This window comes from Canis lupus, chromosome 10, assembly GCF_003254725.2.
Source record: "Canis lupus dingo isolate Sandy chromosome 10, ASM325472v2, whole genome shotgun sequence".
NCBI classification, from domain to species: domain Eukaryota; kingdom Metazoa; phylum Chordata; class Mammalia; order Carnivora; family Canidae; genus Canis; species Canis lupus.
Genome location: NC_064252.1, coordinates 17,329,673 through 17,345,821, shown reverse-complemented (window position 1 = coordinate 17,345,821; position 16,149 = coordinate 17,329,673). Strand labels below are relative to the sequence as shown.

Here is a 16,149-nt window from a genome sequence, read left to right as displayed (position 1 = left end):
TGATGGGGGGTGTAGGCAGGGAACCTGGGAGGTCCTGGCTGTTGGGAGGGCTGGGAAGTGGGAAATATGGGAAGTGGGAGAGGGAAGGGGCCCGGATGCTGAGGGACGAAGCCTGCCTCTTACCCCTTTGCTTTGTTTCTTGATTGCAAGCCTCCATTCGGAGAAGGAAAGGGGGTGAGTCATCTGCTGGGTCCCCAACTTTACCTGATCCCCGTACAGGGAAGTTTCTGTTCAAGTCAGGGGGCCTAGAAGCTGGGGCTGTGCCTCCCTGTTGGCCTTGTCCCTGGGGATCTGGTGTGGGTACAGCGGAGGGAGCTGGGGAGGGATGGAGGGGGAGTTCCCAGGGGTGTGGCTCTGTGGGGATGTGAGGGCCCCAGAGGCAGCCTGGGGAGGCAGAGCAGTGCCACTTCCTGGAGCTGGGTGGGGCAAGGGTTCAGCGGGCCCAGCTGGGGGGTCTGCTCAGCTCGGGCCTATGCTTTCTTGCTGTTTTCTGGGGGCTCCTTGTGCCTGATGCGTGAATCCCATTTCTGTGCCGACTCTTTGTGGGGTCAAGCCCAGGGCTGCTGACAGTGCCTTCTGAGCAGGGGTCTGGGCCCCGTAGCATGGGAAGGGGAGCTTGGAGCCCCTCTGCCCAACATAGCCTGGGCTGCTGACCTCACCGCCCCCTGCCCCTCCAGCAGTTCCCCTGTGTCCTTCCAGGCTCCTTCCTATATGTGTCCAGCCTCCATGTGGGGGCAGAGTCTGAGGTCCTGCATCTAGTGAGGTCTCAGGATCTGGCCTTTGCCAGCCTCCTCCATGTCTCGAGTGGACAGGGGACTCTTCTTGGGCTGAATAGGAGTCAGAGCCGGATGGAAGCCTGAGGTGGCTTTGCGGTCTCAGGCACGTGTCTGTGTGCCTGGTGTCTGCTCCTCACTTCGCCGTGCCAGGGAAACACTGGTGCCCCGTGTCTGGGCCCTGACTCTCCAGCATGGCCTGCAACCTGACCCTCAGAGCTCTCCTGTTGCCCCTCCCCCAGTGCCAGGTGAAGTGCTCTCCAGGTATTAAAGCTAGGTCCCCTCTAGGGACGCTTTCCTTCGCCCTGTGAGACAGACACACAAGCTATTTCTGGAACAGTTTGGTTGTGTCCTTAGCTCATTAGCGGGGCTCCCAGGGTGCTATGCTGTGGCCTGTGCACTTCTTTAAGTTGTAAGGGAAGTGTAAGGGAAGTGACGTGATAGTGCATTGCTCCTGTGGCCCCTCATTCCTGCTCGGGCTCCGGTGGCTTCAGCATCTGTGTCCCCACCTCATGCGGGATCCTTACACCCGGTGTATGTGAGGCTGACAGGAGTGTCCCTTCCCAGTGCCCCAGACCTGCTTCCTAATGGATCTTATTTTCTTTTTTAAGTGTCTAAGATAATTTATTTAAGAATTTATTTTCTAGGGGCACCTGGGTGGCTCAGTGGTTGAGCATGACTCCGAGGTCCCGGGACCGGGTCCTGCACTGGGCTCCCTACATGGGGCCTGCTTCTCCCTCTACCTGTGTCTCTGCCTCTCTCTCTGCATCTGTCATGAATTGAAAAAAAAAAAAAAAAAAAGAGGTATTTTCTAATAATGGTGGGGATTGTTGTCAAGCTCACCAGGTCGTAGTTTGCAGAATTCTTGCTTCTTTTCCTTTTGGAAAGCATTCTTGCCGGGGCTCAGCACTGTTCTCCACGTCCAGTGGTACTTGCTCTGCTGACTTCATGTGTACACTGCTTGGTTTCACCTGGGCCTAGAGATGCGGCTTCTACACCCCACGTGCCCCACGGAAATGTTTCCTCTCCACTCATGTCTTTATGTCTGCAGTTCCTGGATAACACGGTTGTGAAGTCTGATTTCTTACTGGATCTGTGGTCTGGAGCACTTTCTCTCTCAGAGCTTCATTTCTTGGGTAAAACAAGGGCAGTATCAGCATCTTCTTTGTATGGTTTTAAGGGATGAAGGGTCATGGGAAGCTCTTCTAACTGGAAGTCACCAGGGACTGAATGAAGGGTAGTGATGGTGATTTCATCTTCCAAAGGGAAGTTGCCTGCTTATCACCCAGACAAGAGGACGGCCCTCTCACGAGCCCTCCCTGCGGCGCTGGGAGCCACGCATGGGGCCTGCGAGCTGGTCTGCAGGTGGATTTGTTGAACTCCCGTGCTCTTTGGGGCCCAGACTGGGCGCTCGGGACATGCAGGGGAGAGGATGGGCTCTCCTGGGAGCCCGCCAGCTCTGCAGGAGCTGAGGTGTAGTGTGTCTTCGGTGCTGACGCCGAGCCAGGCGGAACTGGAGCGCTTTTTGCGTGTGGGTCCATTCTTACAGCCGTCGCTGAAGCAGCTGCCGTTTTCACGACTGCTTCGTCAGATAAGGAAACTGAGTCACAGGGAAGTTAAGTCAGGACAGACTCCGTATGCCAAACGGGTCCGGCCTGGGCTGGGTGCTGGCAGCTGGAGGGACTGACTTCTTTCCCCTGGCAGTTGCTGGGTGGGCTGCAGAGGGAGAGCCAGGGGGAGCCGGGGAGGTGTTGGCGAGGTGACGGGGCCCTGGTGACAGGCCAGGCTGGCCCCGACACAGGCCTCTGGGGTTGGCAGAGGCTCAGGGATGAGTGGGGTGCCGTGGGGCCGCCGAGGCTCGGGAGCTGGCCCCACCGCCGCTGGGCTGCACGAGCTGCACCCGACGCACGACCCTCGTGCCCGCAGAGCTGCTGGTTCTCACACACGTGCTTAACAAAATTTTCAAGTCACATGGATAATCAAAAGCCCCACTTTAAAAAACATTCAACAGCTTTAATAAAAAACAAGCAAACAGAGCTTTTCTTTATGATGGATTTGGGAAGAAGGCTGCGTGAGGCCTTCTGGTGCCTTTGCCGGGCTCTGGCCTCATTTGCCTCGCAGGGCTGCTGGGAGTCCCTCCAGCCCCCCACCCGCCACCCCCCACCTCTCCCCCGCCAGCATCGTCCTCTTCTCCCACTTCCCACCCATCGCGGGGCTGCTTCTCTGTGGATGAAGTTTTTTGGGCCTCCTGGCCTCAATGGGAGTCGTCTTTTTAGGTCCCTCACCCGGGACTGTGACTTCTGTCTTCAGTAGTATCCCGTCCATCCGTTCCGGGCTTGTTCTGTCTTCGATGGGCACCTGCTGTACACTGGGCCTTGTCCGGGGCTTGTCCTGGGCTTGTCCTGGCCCTTGTCCTGGGCCTTCTCCTGGGCTTGTCCAGGGCCTGTCCTGGCCCTTGTCCCGGGCCTTGTCCTGGGCCTTGTCCTCGGCCTTGTCCTCCAGGAACGGCTTAGCTTGTGGTGCAGCAGAGCCACAGACACACGAGAGACACCAGGTGCTGAGGACGGGACGGGGAGAAGGGAAACAAGTTCAGAAAGCCTTTGGGCTCCAAGCATGCTGTTCCCCTCCCCCACCCCCAGGTCCTCTCCCTTGTGGCCAGTCAGGTGTGTCCTGGAGTGCAGTGGTGACCTGGACGCCCCTGAGCCCACGGCGGCCCGGCTGGGGTGGGACTCAGAGGGGATGCGTGATGCTTGGCTCCCAGGCTCCCCAGGCTCGGGTCCGGAGGAGGGGGCGCAGGGTGCCGGGCCCCGGGGGGAGGACGCAGCAGTGGGGCTGCACGGGCATGGGGCAGGTTCGGCATCCACGTGGCTGAGTGATGCCTCCCTCGGCTGTGCAGAGAAGCTGGATGAGATCCTGGCCGCCGCCACGGAGCCGACCCTGAGGCCGGACATCGCGGACGCCGACTCAAGAGCCGCCACTGTCAAACAGCGGCCCACCAGTCGGAGGATCACCCCTGCCGAGATCAGCGTAAGTCGCCCCAGCAGCTTTGGGGCCCGGGGAGGCAGGGGGTGGGGGGAGCTTGGGGGTCCGAGCTCCATGGCCCCTGCAGGCTGGCTGTGCATTTTTCTGGGGTGGGAGTCCATCACTTGGCCCCTGCTCTCCAGGGCTGGGGGTGAAGGGCCTTGTGGCTTCCCTTGCACGCAGGGCATCAAGCCCGCACAATGGCCCCAGTTTAACATCTCGCTGAGCTCTCACTCCTCACACTGTGGGTTTCAGGAGCCCTGCACAGCCACACCCTGCACCACCTAGACGCCCCCCAGCCCTGTGGGGGCACCTCTTGTGGCCACTCCCCCAGCGGCATCCACAGCCACCCTACCCAGCGCTCCCCGCTCCCCGCGGGCAGGGCCTGCTCGCAGTCCTGGCTCAGGGCTCCGTCAGTGCCAGTGCCCCTGGGGTGGTGTATGTTTGGTCCCAGGCTTAGGAGCATGGCTGGGGCTGGGTGGAGACCTGGGGGCCCCGGTGCCCCAGAACCTCCGTATAACCCACCAACTCCCACAGTCTCTGTTTGAGCGCCAGGGCCTCCCAGGCCCAGAGAAGCTGCCCGGCTCCCTTCGGAAGGGGATTCCACGGACCAAGTCTGTAGGTACGGTGGGAATGGGGCCGGGGTGGATGTGGGGCTCGACGACCCTGTCTCCCAACCCTCTACTGGGGTTTCCAGTTTTTCCCCCGAGAACTGCTCTCCCAGGTCACAGCCCAGGAATCTCCTTCTTTGTGAACGTATGTGGGTCAGTCCTTCCCCCAGTCCAGAGACACTGTGCGGAAGAGACCTTGATGCTTCCTTTCTCCATCCACTGTCCCCCTGTCCAGCAAGAGACCCCTGCCCCCCATCCACCTCTCCCCGTCCAGCATGTGCCCCCTGCTCCCCATCCACCTCTCCCCGTCCGGCGTGAGCCCCCTGCTCCCCCGTCCACCTCTCCCTGTCCAGCGTGTGCCCCCTGCTCCCCACCCACCTCTCCCCATCTGGTGTGAGCCCCCTGCCCCCCCGTCCACCTCTCCCCATCCAGCATGTGCCCTGCTCCCCATCCACCTCTCCCCGTCCGGCGTGAGCCCCCTGCCCCCCCGTCCACCTCTCCCCATCCAGCGTGTGCCCCCTGCTCCCCATCCACCTCTCCCCGTCCGGCGTGAGCCCCCTGCTCCCCCGTCCACCTCTCCCTGTCCAGCGTGTGCCCCCTGCTCCCCACCCACCTCTCCCCATCTGGTGTGAGCCCCCTGCCCCCCCGTCCACCTCTCCCCATCCAGCGTGTGCCCCCTGCTCCCCATCCACCTCTCCCCGTCCGGCGTGAGCCCCCTGCTCCCCCGTCCACCTCTCCCTGTCCAGCGTGTGCCCCCTGCTCCCCACCCACCTCTCCCCATCTGGTGTGAGCCCCCTGCCCCCCCGTCCACCTCTCCCCGTCCAGCATGTGCCCCCTGCTCCCCATCCACCTCTCCCCGTCTGGCGTGAGCCCCCTGCCCCCCGTCCACCTCTCCCCATCCAGCGTGTGCCCCCTGCTCCCCATCCACCTCTCCCTGTCCGGCGTGAGCCCCCTGCTCCCCCGTCCACCTCTCCCTGTCCAGCGTGTGCCCCCTGCTCCCCACCCACCTCTCCCCATCTGGTGTGAGCCCCCTGCCCCCCCGTCCACCTCTCCCCGTCCAGCATGTGCCCCCTGCTCCCCATCCACCTCTCCCCATCCGGCGTGAGCCTCCTGCCCCCCCGTCCATCTCTCCACGTCCAGCGTGTGCCCCCTGCTCCCCATCCACCTCTCCCCATCTGGCATGAGCCCCCTGCCCTCCCGTCCACCTCTCCCCGTCTGGCGTGAGCCCTGTGCCCCCCCCGTCCACCTCTCCCCATCTGGTGTGAGCCCCCTGCCCCCCCCGTCTACTGTTCCCAGTCCAGCATGTGCCCCCCGCCCTGCCCCATCCACTGTTCCCCCCACTTCACCTCCTGTCCACCTCTACAGGTGCCTCCTGCGCCCCCATTCACCTCTCCCCATCCAGCTGAGCTCCTTCACGCTCCCCATCCAGTGTGCCACCTTCTTGTACCTTCCGTGGACACCAGCATCCCTCTCCCTGTGTCCTCTACTCCTACCCTGGGTGCCTCCTATACTTCCCCTTCCCTTGAACCTGCCTGGCCACCGCCCCCCCCCCCCCCAGTACTTTTCCATATCTCTCTTCTTCCCAGAAGGCGCCTATATCTGCTACCTCCTGTCCCTCCCCTGCTCCTCAGCCCGGGGCAGGCTAGCTCTATCCATACCTAAAACTGACCTGCTGTAACCCGGGGGTTCTCAGGGCACTCCTTCCGGTGGACACATGAACTCTCTTACCTCAACTAGCATTTGATATGTTTGTCTCTTCCTCCATGACAGTCACCTTCCCAAGGTTTTAGGACATTTCTTGGTCCTTCCTTCAGTTCTTAGGCTTTACCTATTCAGTCTTTAATGCCCCTCCCCCCCCAACCAAATGTAGGTCCTTCTCAAGGCTGTGTCCTTAGCCTCTTTGCCTTCTGCACCTGTTTCCTTGGGACCTCATGCCCCACAGCTACTGTCACACCCCACACTTAGCCATCTCTCTTGATCCCAGATGGGGTCATCTCGCTAGCCCCACCCAGTGCTTGTCACTCTAGGCATCTAATCCCCCTCCCCTGCCCACCTGTCCATCCATTCACTGACCAGTCCACTTGTCCATCTATCTACCCTTGTCCACCCCGCCACATCCATCATCTGTTCACCATCATAGTAAACACCTATTTAACACTTACTGTCACACTGTGTTTTATGGACACTGGTTCATTTAATACTTCAGTGACCCTGTTGAGGTGATATTACAGATGAGGAAGCAGGTAAAGAGGTAAAATGACTTCCCCAAGGTCACACAGCTGCCTCCCCTGTCTTCTGGTAAGACCCGAGGCCAGCCGACTGTCCAGATCTGGCCAAAGGGGGCTTTCTGCAGAGAAGATACCACCCACAGCCCTCTGGTTGACCCCCAGTGGGCTCTTCATTGCCTTGGGGGCCTGGGCACCTGCCCTAGCCCTAACCTACTTCATCTGGGGACATTTATCTCTGTTTCCCTCTTACTTGGGTGTACCAGAATTTGCTGTTCTGCACTTGGCCTCGCTCTGCCCAGAGGGCCTCTCAGCGCGGCCCCGGTGCAGCTCAGTGCTGTCCTGCTGGGTGTGAGCCTCTTGATTCCTCCGGACCCTCCTGTGCTCAGTCCATGATTGAGTGAGTCGGGTTCATCTTTGGTTCCCTTGGCGTGGCCTGCTGCTTGTCACCAACATGCATGTTGGCCAAGGTTCTCACCTCTTGTGGCCCTGGGCACATGATTCAGTCCTTGAAACCTCAGGGTCCCGATCTAGAAACTTGAGAACTGTCTAGTACCTGCCTTCAGGCTACCCTGAGCTCACCCAGTGGGCTGCACTCAGGCTGAGTCCAGGCAACAGCGGCTGATACTGGAGAAGTACTTGCTACTATTCGTTGGGCAGAGGGCCCTACCCCACCTTGGCTGGTATCACAACACATTCCCCATTTCATCCCGGGCAAGTGACTTGTCTTCACCCTAGGTTAGAATTTGGCATGCCAAATCTGCATCTTCTAGGAGCACCAGCTTTCGTGGAGTTCTTTTCTGTCTCACACACAGGCTTGTGGGTGCTCAGTAGGTGACTCTTTGCTGCCCAGTAAATGCAGTAGGGAGGAGACCCTGAATGAATGAACCCAGCACAAGGTCTGTGTCCAGTGGTGGGGGTCTTTGGAAAGCAGACCTACACATGATAGCAATGCTCATGACCTCAGCCACCTTCCTGGGATGCTTCTAGGTGCACAGCCCTGTGCTGTAAGCTTTAAATGGCTCCAGCTCTGGCAGTCCCACAATGGGGGCCAGCATTTCTCCTGAGATTAGGAAATGGACATGCTAAAAGGTCAAGGAATGTCAGATGGTAACTGCTAATGCTAGAGCTCAAGCTTCAGCGTTTACTTGAGAGCCAGCCCTTTGCTGTGCTGGGGGTGCAGGAGCTGTCATGCAGGACGAGGGGCCTGAGCAGACCGCCTTGGTGGCTAAAGGAGGGGTGGCTGGGAACAGGCAATCTGTATTGTAGTGAGTCCGTAAAAATGTGACCAAGCACAGGGTGAAGCCAGGTGTAGATTCCCAAGGCCCTTTACCGGAGACCCGTGTGTATGTCAGCACTGGGGCCATCCATCCACTCTCCTCAGATGGCGCTAACACTGCAGCCTAACCGCACACACCAACTGCACAGGTATCCACATTGTGTCCACAGGGCCACTAGGGAGGACTTGCCAGGTTCTAGCCAGGCAGCAGGACAGCGCGAGCCCTGAGCATCCCAGCCCTGCTGTTGCACAGGCTCTAACTCTTGCACACTGAGGCAGGCAGAGTGTGTCATGTTTTAAGTCTGTCTTGCTCATGAGAAAATTGAGTTTCAGAGGGGCCCGGGGCTTGGCCCAGAGGCAGTGGGACTGAAACATGTATTAGGTGCTTAGTCTACAAGAACAATTTTAGTTCTTCCTCTTTCCTCCACACCCAGCCACTAAGCTGGCGGCAGTGACAAGCAGTGTCTCCCAGTCAGTCCACTTGGGTTTCTGGGATGGAGCCTCTCAGGGCTTGTCTTTTCACAAAGTACCTCCTCCCCTGGGCACCAGCTCTCTTTCTGCCAGATGCATGGCTCAGCTGGCCACAGTCCTGCTGTCCCTTTGAGCACAGCCAGTGCATCACTCCCACTCTGGGAGAGCGTCCCCCTAATTTCTGACCGCCTCCCTTCCTGCTCTCTCTGGTTGCCACTGGTGCACACCTGCTGGTTCCACTGTTGTGATGTGGCCCTGCTCGGTCTTGGATGGAAGCCCTGCACCAGCCACCTACCTCTTCTCTGCAGTTCTGTCTTCACGACTGGGGGGTCCTTCTTTGGGCCCTCAGTGCAGTGGGGCTTGGGCAGCTCTTGGCCCTAACCTGGGCTGTCGGAGTTTCCGTCCTCTCGGTTGTTGGTGGAGCCCTCCTCTGCCTTACATCTGAACTAATACCTCTCCCCAGGTCTTCCCAAGAACCCTCCCAAGCCAGCAGGGGCCCCCGGGGTGCAGAGCCTGGGTATCTAGGGAGGAGCCCAGACTGGGGGGCTCTGCTCAGATTCCCTATTCTGGGCTCCCCGTGTCCCCTTTTGCTTCAATCCCAGCCTCTGCACCCTGCGGGACCCTGTCGTCCCAGTCTGGTTAGCGCTTCCCGCCAGGTTCTCAGGGGGTGTCTTTGTGGCTCTTGCTGCCTGGGACGCTCCTCTGCAGGACGGGCCGCAGGTCTCACTGGATCCCCTCTGTCCGCAGGGGAGGATGAAAAGCTGGCGTCCCTCCTGGAGGGGCGCTTCCCGAGGAGCACGTCCATGCAAGATTCCATGCGCGAGGGCCGAGGCATCCCGCCACCCCCCCAGACTGCGCCGCCACCCCCACCAGCCCCCTACTACTTCGACTCGGGGCCGCCCCCCGCCTTCTCGCCTCCGCCGCCCCCGGGCCGCGCCTACGACACTGTGCGCTCCAGCTTTAAGCCCGGCCTGGAGGCGCGCCTGGGCGCGGGGGCCACAGGCCTGTATGAGGCCGGGGCGCCCCTGGGGCCGCTGCCCTACCCCGAGCGGCAGAAGCGCGCGCGCTCCATGATCATCCTGCAGGACTCGGCGCCCGAAGTGGGCGACGTCCCGCGGCCACCTCCGGCTGTCACCCCGCCTGAGCGGCCTAAGCGGAGGCCACGGCCGCCAGGCCCCGACAGCCCGTACGCCAACCTGGGCGCCTTCAGCGCCAGCATCTTCGCACCCTCCAAGCCCCAGCGCCGCAAGAGCCCCCTGGTGAAGCAGCTGCAGGTGGAGGACGCCCAGGAGCGTGCCGCCCTGGCCGTCGGCAGCCCTGGCCCGGGTGGTGGCAGCTTTGCCCGCGAGCCCTCCCCGACGCACCGCGGCCCTCGGCCCGGCGGGCTCGACTACGGCCCCGCTGACAGCCCTGGCCTGGCTTTCGGCGGCCCGGGGCCGGCCAAGGACCGGCGGCTGGAGGAGCGGCGCCGCTCCACCGTGTTCCTGTCGGTGGGAGCCATCGAGGGCAGCCCCCCCAGCGCCGAGCTGCCCTCCCTGCAGCCCTCCCGCTCCATCGACGAGCGCCTTCTGGGCGCCGGCGCCGCCCCCACCACCGGCCGCGACCTGCTCCTGCCCTCCCCCGTCTCTGCTCTGAAGCCATTGGTGAGCGGCCCGAGCCTTGGGCCTTCAGGCTCCACCTTCATCCACCCGCTCACCGGCAAGCCCCTGGACCCCAGCTCGCCCCTGGCCCTGGCCCTGGCCGCGCGGGAGCGGGCTCTGGCCTCCCAGGCGCCCTCCCGGTCCCCCACGCCTGTGCACAGCCCCGACGCTGACCGTCCCGGGCCTCTATTTGTGGATGTGCAGGCCCGCGACTCCGAGCGAGGGGCCCTGGCCTCCCCAGCCTTCTCCCCAAGAAGTCCAGCCTGGGTCCCTGTGCCTGCTCGCAGGGAGCCGGAGAAAGCACCCCGGGAGGAGCGGAAGTCGCCGGAGGACAAGAAGTCCATGATCCTCAGCGTCCTGGACACGTCTCTGCAGCGGCCGGCTGGTCTCATCGTCGTGCATGCCACCAGCAACGGGCAGGAGCCCAGCGGGCTGGGGGCTGAAGAGGAGCGGCCGAGCACCCCGGAGCTGGCCCCCGCCCCTCCACAGTCGGCAGTGGCGGCGGAGCCCCTGGCTAGCCCCCGGGCGCAGCCCCCCGGCAGCGCCCCGCCGACAGACCCCGGGCCCGGCCAGGGCAGCTCGGAGGAGGAGCCAGAGCTGGTGTTTGCCGTGAACTTGCCGCCCGCCCAGCTGTCCTCCAGTGATGAGGAGACCAGGGAGGAGCTGGCCCGCATTGGGCTGGTGCCGCCTCCTGAAGAGTTTGCCAACGGGGTCCTGCTGGCCACCCCCCTTCCTGGCCCAGGTCCCTCGCCCACCACGGTGCCAGGCCCGGCCTCAGGGAAGCCGAGCAGCGAGCCCCCGCCTGCGCCTGAGTCTGCAGCTGACTCAGGGGTGGAGGAGGCCGACACGCGCAGCTCCAGCGACCCCCACCTGGAGACCACAAGCACGATCTCCACGGTGTCCAGCATGTCCACGCTGAGCTCAGAGAGTGGGGAACTCACTGACACCCACACCTCCTTCGCCGATGGACACACTTTTCTACTCGAGAAGCCACCAGTGCCTCCCAAGCCCAAGCTCAAGTCCCCGCTGGGGAAGGGGCCGGTGACCTTCAGGGACCCGCTGCTGAAGCAGTCCTCGGACAGCGAGCTCATGGCCCAGCAGCACCACGCCGCCTCTGCTGGGTTGGCCTCTGCTGCTGGACCTGCTCGCCCTCGCTACCTCTTCCAGAGAAGGTCCAAGCTGTGGGGGGACCCCGTGGAGAGCCGGGGGCTCCCTGGGCCCGAAGATGACAAACCAACTGTGATCAGTGAGCTCAGCTCCCGCCTGCAGCAGCTGAACAAAGACACACGCTCCTTGGGGGAAGAGCCGGTCGGTGGCCTGGGCGGCCTGCTGGACCCTGCCAAGAAGTCGCCCATCGCGGCAGCTCGGTGAGCAGGGCAGTGTGGGGAGGGTCCTGTCCCATGTCCACGGCCCCTCTGTGTTCTTCCTTCCGTGCGTCCACGGCCTCCTCCATTCCCCTCCGTGGTCCCTTCTGTCCCATCCCCTACCCATCTGTGGCACTCCTCCCTGTCCACTTCTGTCCTTGACTCGCCCTTGCTTTGTCAGGGATCTGAAATATCAGGGCTGGTGTTCTTTCCGTCCCTGTTGGTGCTGGGACTGGGAGTTGGGTACCCATGGGGGACAGACCCAGGCAGGGCCCGAGCACCTCCCCGGCCCTCCCGGAGACTCCCCGCCTCGGGTTCACGTGGGCTCCTATTCTTTTGCTCCTGACCGAAGCTGCCTCTACTAGTCAGGGTCCTTCTGTGGTCCGTTCTGGAGTTTCCACCCGCTCCCCCTACCCCCGGTGGCCACGTGGCTGGTGCCCCCATTCCTGTAGCTGCCTCCTGCCTTGCTTCCTTTCGAGGCTTAGAGTGCGCGGACTCCTTTTCCTTTGGGGTTCCCCCACCAGCTTCCTGTTTCCTGTCTCTCCACTCTGCCTCAGTGTCCCTTAAGCACAGATTCAGGTGTACGATTTTCACAGCACATTCAGAAGTCACTCTTTGGTGGAAGTCACACCACCTCCGCACCCTCCATCTGCCCTCTTGCTTTCTCTGTACCTTCTCTGTCTTCTCTTCCCACCTCCTACCCGGGGTGGGGACTTGAAAGGGGAGGGGCTGAGCAAGGGGCTGGGGTGCTGCTCCCATAATGCTACCAGAGCCCCTGGGCTGATCCCTCAGGTATCTCCTTGAGGACCCCCCCTTCCCAAGGCTCTGTTCCTGAAGGGGATCCCCCTTGGGCCTGTGGGCTCCATGGACACTGCTGGGAGAGCTGGTTCCTGCCCCCGGTGCTGGTCTAAGGCACAGCTGGTCCTCCCGGGCCAGCCCTTGGCCCTCTTCCCTCTTCTGGCTTTGTGAGGCATGGGTGGGGTGCTACTGCCTGGCTCCTCCTTCTGGCTCCCTGAATACCAGCCTCCAGGGCCCTTTCCCATTGGTGTTGGAAGAAGGCCTTGGAAGGCAGCGTTCACAGAGCAGTGAGGGATTCGGGGCTTACTCACAAGGGTTTGTCTCATTTACCTTCTTCTAGTTAAGGATTCAAAAGATAAGTTGGGGCTTGGGAAGCTCATGGTGCCTCTCCTAAGTGGTCCAGGAATGTTGTTCTTCAGCTTTAGTCATCTCAGGGGCTTGGTCTGGGGCCCTCTCCCCCTTTCCGCTCTTCCAACTCCCAGCTAAATAGAAAGCCCTCTTTCCGGCAGGGTGATGTTGAAAGTGCCCTGAAAGTGTCCTGACAGTGGCCAAGGGTGTCCATATGGGACGAGTAGCCTGGATCCTGGGCCTCTGCAGGACCTGACCCCTGAGGGTGAGGGGGTCCCCGATCCACCCTCGACCAGCCCCCATCTTCATCTCTGCCTCTCCTCCCTTGCCAGCCTGTCCATTCCCCTGTGTCCCTTGGTACCAATGAAAATTAAAGCCATTTAAAGTGGGCAGCACAGTGCCTGGTGCCATGTAGGCCCTCAATAAACATTTGCTGAACACATGAAAGAACTGAGCTAAATGCGAGCTGTCTTTTGTGATTTGAAATCTAGGGAGGTGGCTTAGGACACATACCACTGAAGGGCAGATGCAGGACTCTGATTTACTGGTTGTCAAACCCCATGATCAGGTGATCAGGCTCAGGTGAGCCTGGGTCTGGTCATTTGCCTGTTGGCTCCCATGGGGCGGCTGGGCAGCCTCAGCATCTCTCCTCTGTCAGGGAAACGATCTCTTGTTCCATGGCTCTGGGTTGTGCCAGGACGCTGTTTGTTTTCTTTTTTGGACACGGGATGGGGAAGGGCAGTTGCAAACCTTCCGTCCCATCTATTCCATAGGTCCTTTGGAAAGTGAGCCTCCTTCCCCGGTTCTTGCCAGACTGCAGCTCTGGCTTCATGTGGGTCCCCTGCTTTCCTCTGAATGAATCACTGGGGTCAGCGGGATGTAAGGCTGCCGCTGGCCAGGCCCGAATCGTTTCTCTCCTAGAAGCCAGGGCATGCGGTGCTGAGAGTGAGGGAGTGTGGTTCTCAAGAGGACAATCAGGTCCTGGTAGCAGGGTCCCAGAAGCCAGGTAACCTGAAACGACAGAGGTTCCCTGTGACGTGGCCCTTGCCATCTCCAGCAGCTTCATTCCCTGGCATCAGCTTAGGGTCAGAGGGCGCTGGATTTCAACTTTCAGCTGTTGCATCTGAGCTCTGTAGTCTTGGACAAGCCCCTTGACTCCTGTGAACGGCAGTCCCTCCCCTGTGACATGAGGGTGATACAGCATCACTTTGAAGCTCTGAGCTCAGGGCTCCCGCATGGTGGTTTCTCACTTGGTGCACACTCGACCAGGCCCTTTGTGGTTCTGGGGGCGCCAGCATGGCGCAGTAGGTTGGGTGTCCAACTCTTGACTTGTCTCAGGTCATGATCTCAGGGTCCTGGGATCGAGCCCCACGTCGGGCTCCGTGCTCAGTGGGGTGTTTGCTTCTCCCTCTCCCTCTGCCCTTCCCCCACTCTCTCTCTCTAAAATAAAGAAATAAAATTGTTTCAAAAAGAGTGCCAGATACTGCACTAGAAAACATCAGATCCTATTATTTCACCTCTATAACCCTTCTGTTAGATGGGCTGTAGTATAATTTCCATTTTCCAGACAATGAAACTAAGGTTCTAAAGAGGTCTCTTGGAACCAGTAAGTGGTGGCGTCCAGCCGACCTCCGCAGCCTCTGTCATTAAGCCCCTTCTGGTGACAGACACTGGTTTCTGTGCAGTAACCCATCGCGCAGACATGCGCACCTGTTCATTCGTTACACTGCCACCTGTATGTGTCAGTTGTGTGAAGGACACACGGCGTGTCCTTGATATTCTGCAATCACTCATCCACGCAGTTCGACCTCGTCAGTGTAGCCTCCCCATCCCCCTGCCCTCCACATGCCCTCCTGCTCCCGGTCACGCATCCTGTCTCCGCGGTGTTCCCCCTCTTGCCCTCAGACCTGGGTGAAACCACAGTCCTCTGGAGTGCCCCCCCTCCACTTCTGGCTGTAGGCAGGGGCCGAGCAGGGGACGTGGCGACATGTTGAGTCGGCCTTCGCGTGGCTGCTGGGTGGCTCCTGCTCCGCCGCTGGCTGTGGGCTGCAGTCCTCTCTCAGGGACGGGCTGCCCATGATACCGTGTCATGGAGAAATGCTCCTGGTGTGGGAAGTCCCAACGTCTGGGTGGGGCTGCTTCCTTCCCAGGATCAGTCCTGGCAGAGGCCCCTGGAGGGCCACACCTCTGAGCCTCGTCCCCTGGTCCCTGGGTTCCCTGGGTTTCACCTCCCGGACCTGTCCCTTTCCTCATCCAATGGATGTCACGGGAGGGGCAGCGCCCCTTCCTGCTCACCTACCTCCCCGCTGACCGCCCTGATGCCCCGTAGCCACAAGACGCCCCATAGCCTAAGACCTTCTCGGGCAACCTAAGCTGCCCTGTATGCCACAGATCTGAAGTAACTTGAAGTGATTGGCTCATCTGTCCTGGGGCCATCTTTCTGGGTGGAAGGGCTAGGACCTCTGGCTTTCTGGACCATTGGTTGCAGACTATGCACCCACTCTGCGCTTCCAGCTTCGGGTCTAGCTCTGGTGTAGACAGAACAGCCGTCTTCTCAGAGCCCCACCGAGGTCTTTGAGGGCCACGTCTGCACTCAGCTCCATTTGTCTTCCATGCTCCACAGTTGGATTGGAATCCTGCGTGTGATCTGAGCCCCGCAGGGACAGAGTTCTGCTGTGGCTCTCAGTTTTACAGCTGTCTGACCCTCACATCAGGTTTTACAGAAGACGTTCATGGAGAAATGGCTTTGGAAATACAAAGTGAAGGGGGTGTCTGTCCTGCACACCCCACCCCTCTGAGGTGCTCTGTGCCATGGCCTCACACCCGTCAGTAGTAGGTCACCGCTTAGTGTCTTGCAGGAGACACACGCCCCTCTGATGGGGTAGGGACCCTGCTCTGCTGACATGTTTGGCAGGGATTTGGATGCAACCCTGTGTGACTGCAGGTGTTTCAAGGGCAGCTGGGCTTCCTCCGGGACCTGGGCTGACACCTGTTGTGTGATGGCCAGTGCAATGTTGCATGAAACTGGGTCGCGTGCTTCGGGAGCCCCGAACTCTGCTGGGAGAGCAGGAAGGGCTCACAGATGAGGTGATGTGTTGAGGTTGGAGCTATGAGCGGATGTGGGCAGTGGGAAGGCAAGAGGCTGGAGACGCCGTGGCCACAGAGTGTGCTTTGAAGCTTACGGGTCTGTATCTAGTTCTGTGCTGCTGTTGAGGGTTCTTTCCCCGACTGGGGCTCCCAGACTGCAGAAGCTCCCGGGCCTAGACCTGCCCTGCAGGAGTGCTGTGGCGGAAGGCCTGAGGCAGAGGCAAGGACCAGAGCTTGGGCTTTGTCTTTTCTGTTGGTACCAATGGTCCAATAGGCAGCCAAGCCTGGGAGAGACACATCAAGTTATTTTTGTGTGATGACATTTTTTCCAGTGTAAGTTGTGCTCCTGGTTTTGTGCTAGGTCCTAGGAGTCCAGGAGGACAGTTAGCTAATGAGGAGAGAGAGCCTGAGTGAGCATGAAATGTCTGGACCTTGAGGTGGCTGGGGGAATGAGGATGAGGACCTGGGTTAATGCTAGGAGCCCTCCAGGTGAAAAGAAGGAGCTGATGGTGGCTCCCAGGTCCCTGGTGTG

At 60.6% G+C, this 16,149-nt stretch overlaps 1 protein-coding gene across 5 annotated transcripts in view; it reads left to right on the top strand.

The window, feature by feature from the left end:
* The window catches only part of SHANK3 (SH3 and multiple ankyrin repeat domains 3), a 49,017-nt gene that overhangs the window by 27,169 nt on the left and 5,699 nt on the right, over positions 1–16,149 (top strand). For all 5 annotated transcript variants that reach the window (XM_025455026.3, XM_025455042.3, XM_025455049.3 and 2 more), the window contains exons 18-21: positions 151–174; positions 3,670–3,800; positions 4,332–4,416; positions 9,128–11,387. In XM_025455026.3, coding sequence (XP_025310811.2) covers positions 151–174; positions 3,670–3,800; positions 4,332–4,416; positions 9,128–11,387 — 2,500 coding nt within the window. The remainder of the gene's footprint in view (positions 1–150; positions 175–3,669; positions 3,801–4,331; positions 4,417–9,127; positions 11,388–16,149) is intronic.